At 35.7% G+C, this 9,936-nt stretch overlaps 1 protein-coding gene across 1 annotated transcript in view; it reads left to right on the top strand.

Annotated features, from left to right (window-relative positions):
• Window positions 1-9,936, top strand: part of LOC108577476 — a 33,057-nt gene that overhangs the window by 11,043 nt on the left and 12,078 nt on the right. Inside the window, exons 6-7 of the mRNA XM_017940632.1 lie at window positions 4,085-4,239; window positions 8,710-8,991. Coding sequence (XP_017796121.1) covers window positions 4,085-4,239; window positions 8,710-8,991 — 437 coding nt within the window. The remainder of the gene's footprint in view (window positions 1-4,084; window positions 4,240-8,709; window positions 8,992-9,936) is intronic.

Here is a 9,936-nt window from a genome sequence, read left to right as displayed (position 1 = left end):
GTGAAAATTTTACAAATACTACCATTTATTCAAATTAAATGCTTTTACTAATTTTGAGACCGCCGGTCACCGATCACCCCCACGGCATTCAACGTGTTAATAACTGTTTTCGATACTTTTATGCGTTATCCAAAAGGAATAAAGTGTTTTATTACTTATGAAAAAGTTACCCATTCGTTCACGAATTAACCTGCTTCGACGGAAGTGGGTCATTGTGCCGATCCTGACCTTTCAAGGTAACCCTACGCGCGCTCTGATTGGCCAGTGTTTTTTGTTAATAATTCAAAAACGAAGCTTCATCCAACATTTTGGTAAAGGAAAAAGTTGTTCAGAGTCACCCCAGCAACCCCCCATTTCCGGGTGTTCGAGGAGTTACGGGACACCCTGTATATTGAGCCGTAAAGATATATCGTTGTTGATCTTCTTTGATCGTTACTAATATTTGCACAGGATGAGTTTGGTTGAAATGAGCGAGTATGACTTAACAACGAGATATAGTCTAGTATATGATTGCAGTTACAAGTTACAATGATCAAATGATTAATTATAATGGAAGCTAAATAATTGAATTGGTCAATTCGCGGTTTGGAAAGTCTTAGACAATGTTGTCTATTTGACACTTACGTAAGAAATGAGTACATTTGGATTGCTCGTACCGGATTACTACTCGATCTGGCTTCCGGTCGATTTTCCGTCTAACAGCGTAACATTCTGTTAGAGTGATTGGACTTTTGATTAGAGTTCCTACTGGCAGAGTGATGTTTTTATCAAAGACTGAACCCCAGAGCGTCAAAACCTAACGCTTTTTATACTTCGAAAAACTGTATTTTTCGGTGGTGAGAAGGTTAGTTCCCACAGAATGCGCTCGCTTCGTTTCCCAATCCTTTTGCTATCCAGGGGGTACGCGATAGACTAAACATTCAGTGCTTACATTTCGGTTCGGCTGCGTGCGTAACAATGGTTTAAGCAAATATTTCCCTAATTTGGTTCAAAGTAGTCTTATTTTCTTACACTTTCTATAAATATGTAACATCTAGAATATACACGTAGCGAGTCTTAACCTGTCTGTATAATCTAAAAGATCTACCAATAAGCACCTGTTTACCGAGTTTGACAGCAATTGTCAAATGTAAGGAAAACTAGACATGTTTGTAAAAGTATGAACTCAATAACTTAACGCGTCTTATGCAATAATGCAGGTTCGTTCTTGAATGTCAGCAATTGATTAATGTTTGCCAGCTAATAACAGAAGCTGTCACATCTATCACGTGTTCGCTACGCTCTTAGCAGATTGACACTGTTTACTCGCACTGACTCGACTTTTTCGACTGCACAGTATGTATTACCCAAGCTTTATACCCCAGTAAAACAACTCCACTCGAACTTTGTCGTCAGAAAAACTGACAAAGTGTATGCACTACTCACAGAAAATCGGCTTGAAATTAAATTTTTCCAAAGTATAGTATTATTCGTACCTATAAATATTGTTATTTGTTGTAAAGTAATACTGTGATGGAAAGAAAGCCACACCAGAATCTTAACTCATGGACAATAAGCTCTATACTCTATGGTAATCAGTTTACGTTGTATTTCCATATATTAAAGATTACTGAAACGATTTTTTAAATATTTATAACTGACTGTAAGAAACGAAGCCTCCGAATAGGAATATTATTATTTTTTTATTTAATTTCCATCATGTAGCATCATTTCTTAAAATTTATTCCATCTGTTGCCGAATATTTTGTATTTCCCATACAAATTTTACAAACTGTAGTACATATACAGTGATTGTCACTTAAAATTGTACACCTAGCGGTTCGGCCGATTTTTTGCAAACACCTTCCAAATCTCCTGATATGAATGTACTTGAACACGTGTGGAACGAATTAGACAGGAAAATACAATTACACAATATTACAAACAGGGAAAGTCTTAAAAAAGCTTTACAAGAGGAATGGTTAAATATAACACCCCAATTTTGTGAAAATTTGGTAAAATCAGTTCTTCGACGACTAAAATCTGTTAAAAATGCATTTGGTTACCCTACAAAATATTAATATAAGTTATTTACGTTACATATTATTGTAAAAATGTATCTAATTCTTTCTGTACGATTTTTACTGACAGCTAAGTTTCATACGTAATTACAAATTTTATCTAATTTACTAAGTATTACTAAACATTTTGTTACAGTTTTGCTATATGTCAAATAAAGAAGCATTAAACTATATGCCTGCGTATGGGTTTTAATCATTTAGTACAATTTTCACGTTTTATTGAAGAAAAACGGCCGAACCGCTAGGTGTACGATTTTAAGTGACAGTCACTGTATGTAATATGACAGCTTATAAATTCCAAACATTATCTTTTCATCTGTGGAATAAGGATTTGATGCGTGACTGGGTTGTCAAGTACCCACCCAGGAAAGTTTTTACTAAAGTATCTTTTGTAGCTCGCAAAAGAACTTGTAGCTCGCGAGGTTCAATGCTGACTGATTCCTTTTTTTCAGTCACTTCGCGAGCTGCTTCGCGACCATGTCCTTTTTCCTAATTGGCTAACCCCAACGCATTGGTTTTAACCAATTAGAAACTTTGTCTCTAAATCGCCGCTAGTCCTTTACGCCCTTGGCTCGCTTTTTCCACGACCGCGGCGAGTTATGGTGGGGGAGTATGTTTGCTGTAGCAGATTTGGTAACGCGGCAGAATTTTCTCCAGGTCCGGTACCCAAGACATGCGACCTAGGTTTCTGGGCCCCGTACGGCGGACCTTTCGGCAACCCTTAGTTTATGACGCGGCAAATTGCTATTGAGACCGTTGGTGAAAGTTTCTACGAAAATATGCATTGTTAGGTTTACTAAATATTAAACAGACTAAAACGCTTTCCTCAAAAATAGCTTTGCTAGCGCGCACGTCATAAACCGTGCTGGTCATCTGCACGCCAAATGCTTTCTTCTGCGTTACAGCTGGCCGCTACACATCGATTTAAATGCTTTTAGAAGGAGAAGGGGGAAGGGGATGTAGAAAATTTCAGTAGCAAAGAATAAAGACCACCCTACTATAATTTTTGATGCATTTTTCATCCATGTGTAGCGACCAGCTACAAGATGGTAAACATTTGACATGCAGATGGCTAGCGCAATTTATGACGTACTGTTAGGATAAACACGTATCCTAAGGCAATAATGACGCCAACTCCAATTGACCGACTCCTTTTTCTATCTTGTTTTTCACCAAATCATACTTTTCTCCGACCCTTTGACTCATCCTCAAACGCCGATCCTTGACTCACCCTCAAACTCCGATCCTTTACTCATCCTCGAACCATGACACAAACCTCCCTCCTTTAGGAATTTCCATCACCCCTCACATAATAAATAGAGAGACATTTTCACGCCGCGCATCAATTTTTCCCCGAAAGTACAGACTTCAGTGCATCGAGATCCAAAACATCTCGAGTCACTCCGCGAGTCACCTCTGAACCGTATACCTGTACCATAGTAATAAAAGAGTTATTTTGTGAACCGAGTGTTGAGTTTTTCAAGTTTCTGTTCGGCTGCGGCAAAACCGTGTCAGTTTTCACCGACGGACTCAAAAGTAAATTGCTGCGTCATAAACCAAGAATCTCCGAAGTACAGAGTAGTCTCCACTGTACAGGGCTCAAATGCCTAGACCATACAGGTGACACGTACCGGACCTGGAGGAAATTTCCGCTGCACTGCCAAATATCCACGATCACTATATCCTCCACCAAATCGCATCGCGGTCCCAGGAAAAGCACGCTAAGGGCGTAGAAGGAGAAACGGCGATTTGGTAAGAAGCTTACCTGATTGGTTAACGCCAACGCTACGCGGAACCAACTAGGAGCAAGCTAAAATAGTTGATGAGAACAGAGCGTCCGAAGAGTTAGCCGCTAGCGGACCTCATTCGCGATTACAGAAAAATAAAAGCTTTGCAAAACGGAACTTCTGTGTGGATACAGACTACGTAACCCAAACACATGACGTTGAACTCTTACAAAGGTTGCAAAGAATTTTTGTATTCCATAAAGTTACAAAATAATTAATAATTTTGTATCCTTTTAGACGACACAACATATAAATTGAGTTACTATCAGTCTGGTTGTCATTTACCAGCTATATCTTATGCTCCTATAAGGAAATACTTAAAGTCAGGCATTCCGATGGAAGATCATACAACTCATAAGCTTAGTTATTGGCCACATGATGTTACCCCAAGAGTAAGCTTATAACACATGTAATATTCCATAATATCATAACAATCTGTACGTAAATTACTTTAATGTTGAAATATAATCAGATGTTGCCAAAATGAGATAATTCAAATATGCTATCAATAATTGCTGTAGCATAATTTTCACATTATTTATCACCTATTGTTTTATGTTCTCTGATCATAACCCTTATCATTCTACTCATTATCCTACTACTCGTTAATATTCTTTCCATCTTTCGAATCCTTACTGTGTCACCCAAAAATTTAAGCGCCTATTTATTCTGTCTAGGATATACCATATAGGTACATATACAGAGTGTCTGTTTTATCTCAATACAGTGAAATATCTTTTAAGGAAGTGATGTTACGAAAAAAATGTTTTACAAAAGTTGTTTGATATGGAGGGGGACGTTATGTGGTGTAAATATTCTTTTTGTACCTGGTACGATTGGGAAGATTTCAAAGTCAGTTTAATTTTTTTATACATATTATGATAGTGTATGTTAAGACGAGTTCAACGAGCTACTAACAAAGTAATTGAACCTACTAGCTCGTTGAACTCGGCTTAACATACACTATCATATTATATATAAAATAATATAGCATTCCATTTAAAAAAATTAAACTGACTTTGAAATCTCCCCCATCATACCAGGTACAAAAAGAATATTTACACCACATAACGTTCCCCTGCATACCAAACAACAAAATATTTTTTTCGTAACATCATTTCCTTAAACGATATTTCACTGTATTGAGATAAAGCAGACACCCTGTATATGTATTATACATTACTCTTATCGAAAAATTATTAAAATGATAATCACAGTGTTTAATTGATTTACATTTTGTAACGTCTAAAAGCAATTAATTCACAGATGCCTTGTAACATCGTATTTATTTTTTCCATTGTCTTGCCTTAGTGAAATCGTTGACTTAAAAAATTAACTCACTCGTAAATATTTGTAACATATAATCCATTAGTTATTTTAATCCTGCTTCAAGTTTTACTTTCTCAATTGAGAATAGCTGTGTCCGCTTACAATAGTCGATGAATTGCACTTGGTCGTTATGCACCGCCACTCTCTTTCTCCTTGCATTGTACTTCTGTTCGTGCTTCATGCACCAGTAGATCTTTCGCTTTTCAATACTCGCTTATTCTCTCGCATACATCTTTACTCTCTAATCAACTCTTGTAAATTTTGTCTTAGCACTTGATCACATTGCTAATAGTTTATGCAAAAATTATTCTACACTCATTATATACCCAATATGAATTGACCCCTCAATGACACTAACGAGAGGAACGTACGAAATGTATCTGCAATCTCTTTCCAAATTTTGATAAGCTGTCAGCTAAAACAACATTATACATAACAACTCTTTTTCGTTTTTCAGTAATAAATTGTTAAAAATTTCAATCGACGAGGATCAACCTGCCGATGCATTCATTATTTGCTTTATTTGGGTTCTATTTCTTCACTGGCAACGTTTTACTTTTTCCTAATTTTTTCTATAAAAGTCCATAGTAACATTCGATAAGATGTAATAATGTTTTGTAATTACTTTTTATTCACAAATAACGGAAAAAAAGGATAAAATTTTGCCTTCTAAACTATTTTTCAAATACTCGATATTATCTATAAGCCGTATTGAAACATGAGAAACATAAGTTGTTCTATATCTGCATTTTTTCTGATATAAAATACTCGGCAGCAAGTGGGAGAAACTTTAAGCAGTGATTTTACATAACAAAATAAAACTAAAATTAAATATAAAAAATTGCGATTTCAGCTTTACTTTTTAGTTATAAAAAATTACAAATTAGTTTGGCGTCCGGCAATTTGTCCTGCTCCAGGGAATGCAAGGCTAGGTCATAGTTGGAAGGGGCAGTGGTACATACATATGTACTATGTACGTACATACACTACCGGTCAAAAGTTTGGAATCACCTCTCACTTTTCATCAATATTAAATCTTCTGCTAATTTTTTATAGATTTGAAGTTTATCTCAATCCTACATTTATCGATTTATCTCATATCAATTGATTCGAACGATAAAAAGTTCTCAAAGTCGCTGACTTTTTTCTGGAAATTTTTCTGTAAATTGCAATGCTCAGTGATTCCAAACTTTTGGTCGGTAGTGTACATACAACATACAGTCGCTCACAATAATATTCAGACACCAGCATGATTTACACTTCTAAGAATTATATTTTGAATAAATATGTAACCAGCAACAAAAATGTATTACATTATATTACAGTAGATATAGTATACAGATTAAAAAAATGAAAAAATTATTAATTTCTTACGCATGTGTAATCTCACTCACACAACTGTGTAATATTTAAAAAAAAAAAACTAAAAATATGTAAAATTTTATGTCAGAAAAATATTTAGGCACTCCCTGAGTTTTAGTAGCAAAATAAAAAATATTTTTTTTTTACAAATGTTTAATAGTTTGTTGAGTACTCTTTATTTTTAATAATGTATTTTAATCATTCTGGCATATTATGAATTATTTTTTATAAATAATCTTTATACCATTCTTCTCCTAATTGGTTTTGTAATTCTTCTTTGATATTTATTGTTGTTTTACGGATTCTACGGTCGAGTTCATCTGGATTTAAGTCGAGGGATTGGGGTGGAGGCTGTAACATTTTTGCACAATTATACAATAAAAATTCTTGTACAATTCATGCTTTGTGCTTGCGGTCGTTATATTCGTGGCCCAATCCTCATATTCGTGGCACTTTTCTTTAAATTATATTTCAGAATGCTTAAATACATACTTTTGTCCATAATATCATTTATAAAGACTAGTTCATCAATACCAAAACTAGATAGACAGCACCGTAACATCACCGATTGACCACTGTGCTTCATCGTTGATTGTACAATAGATGTTTTGAATTGAGTTTTCCCTTTTTTCGTCACACTCTCACCCTTCCGCCACCGCCGAAAATATCAAATTTACTTTCATCTGCGAAAATAACGTTGTTCCACTACTCACTTCCTTTTGATATGTAGTCTTTTGCAAATAGAATCCTCTTCTTCAGACTTATTACGTTAATATATGGGTTTTTCCTGACTATTCGGCCATGATAGCTATTAAATCTGTAAGAACTCTTCGTACATTTTCTGCATGTACCTTAATCCCAAGTTTTTTGATGAAGCATGTTAGCTATCTTTGGAGTACTTACTTTAGGATTTTTTAAATTTCTCAAACAGTGAAACGTTGCTCTCGAGTACCAAGAAATGGACGACACTTTTGATGTTTGAAATCAATTCTATCTTCTTCGCAATACCATTTAATAATGTCCGATACAATACTTTTGGCTACCTTTGAAAGGCATGTCATTTCCCGCACTGATTTTGTCTTTTCATAATGATAAACTATTAACTGTCGTATACCAAATGACGTATTTTTACTTTTGCGTTCCATATTCTACTAGATTTGGAGTAAGACTGAAGTATGTTTAATTTCTAATATTCTGGAACGAGAATTTAGCGTTATGTTTACATACATGCCTTCCCGAGATTTTAGAACCTAGCATTAGTATAAGAAATTCCTCAAACATAACAAGTGTCTGAATATTTGTGACATGAAATTTTCCGTATTTTTAGTTTTTCTTGTAATATTGCACAACTATAGGTAAAAAATCAATTATTTTTTCATTTCTGTAATCTGTATACTATACTGTAATGTAATGTAATACATTTTTGTTACTGATTATATATTTATTCAAAATATAATACTTAGAAATGCAAGTCATACTGGTATCCGAATATTTTGGTGACCGACTGTACGTATTAAAATCCAACGAGGCGTATCTATCTAACTCACTCTGTAGAAGCAGCGAAAAGGGTCCTACAATATTCAGCTACTTATTGTCCAGCAAAGCAAACGTGAAGCCTCAGGCGTGATTTAGGACCTAATAAGGACCTAGTCAGCCAATCACTGTAGAATAAGGTTATCGCACTTACTCTTCTATGAACAATAGGTGATGATCGAGTCTCACTCGAGCAGTCGATAATTGACAGGAATGATAATTTCGAGCGCTAAAAAAAAATAAAGGTTACGTCGTGCAGACACCATAAACAGATGCCTTCGCGACGCCAAACGACGTACATCATGGTAAAATTTACTTTTTTCCCCGTGTTCTCAAATTTCTCCATCATTTTGACAAGCTCATTTTTTGTAAAATTTTGATAAGCTTAATTAGTTGCTAGAATAAGAAATCAGCTTACATCCTACTGTAGTATACATGTATGCAGTTTTCGAAGAAGTACCTCTTATATACATCATATTTGTGTTATGATTTTGGTCTCAATTTACATGAAGCATATACAAAGTATACCATTATATATCTATTAAATTTTAAGACCAATCATGTTTTCCTAATAGAAATACGACATTGTATCCCCCTTAATATTGATAACGTAACTAATAATTACACATATTCTTTAGGAAATACCACAATGGAGCAAGCAACAGTATATGCCATCTTGCGAACCAGTGGAGAGCTGCACGACTTACAAATTAAGTTATTGGCCACATTCATCGAAAAGGCGTCCCCCAATAATACTTCCGGAAACCGATAACTTTTTAAATGCTGGCTGTTGCACTGACAACAACACAACCTACCGTCTCAGTTATTTTGGTGCTGATGGAGACAAGCGAAATCCGATTCGGCAACCTGAAAATATTCTTTTCTCACCATGTCCGTTAACTTATGACACCATCCATCGGGTAAGGATACAAATATTTATCTAAACTTCGTTACAGTAATAATGTCTGACAATTTTAAGACAACGTACAATGTTTCCTTCAGCACGTTGCAATTTTGTGTGTTGCTTTCGATTAAAACTAGTAATTAAATTTGAGTTCAACTTCGGACTCGTACTACTTAAAATATTGTAGCATAGTGTTACGAACCCATTGCCTTTTCCCCACACCGCCTATGTTAATGCCCGTGGTTGTTACAATGAACTTTCGAGCCTTGTAGTATTTGCACGATGTTGTGCCGTCTATATACTGGTTCGAAGGACCACCCAATGTGATTGAGACTTGTAAATTGATCTATTTCTATCGCGTGATGTTATAACAAATATGAGCTGGTTGCTCCTTGGTTCTCCTTGTTCGTGGTGGTTGAACGACTACTCGACGACTCGGACGTCCGTGAGCGGGATCTTTGTTGGGACACGCTGACTGGTTAACAATTGCATTTATCAATCAGCGTGTCTAATATCGTCTTTATCGCCCTTCCAGTGCGCCCTTAGCGCGCTGTCACCTTGGAAGGGTGGGAAACGGTCGTGAGGGGTGGGCGGAAAGTCCCAAAAATCTGGAATTTCTTCCGGGTGACTCATCGGCAAGCGGACCGTTACATACAGATATGCCGTTCGGAAATTCGTGGTTTATGGTATGTTCCTAGGCTATCGAGCGCGAGGGACACAAATTACTAAATATCTAGCAAAGCAATTCTAGTGACCCTCGCAGGATGTAATGAGACCCGTGCAAGCAATAAACGAAAATCCTCAACTCAAAAATAACCGTTCCCGGTCGATCGTGCCATAACCCGTTTCTACAGAAAACCTAACAACCTACATATACATATAATAAGAACATTATATAATACAGTTATATTATTATTAGATATTATTATCATCATTGTTATTATTATTATTAGTAAGAACC

This window comes from Habropoda laboriosa, unplaced genomic scaffold (genome assembly GCF_001263275.1).
Source record: "Habropoda laboriosa isolate 0110345459 unplaced genomic scaffold, ASM126327v1 scaffold797, whole genome shotgun sequence".
NCBI classification, from domain to species: domain Eukaryota; kingdom Metazoa; phylum Arthropoda; class Insecta; order Hymenoptera; family Apidae; genus Habropoda; species Habropoda laboriosa.
The sequence above is the reverse complement of the archived record's forward strand: the minus strand, read 5'-3'. Positions and strand labels throughout refer to the sequence as shown.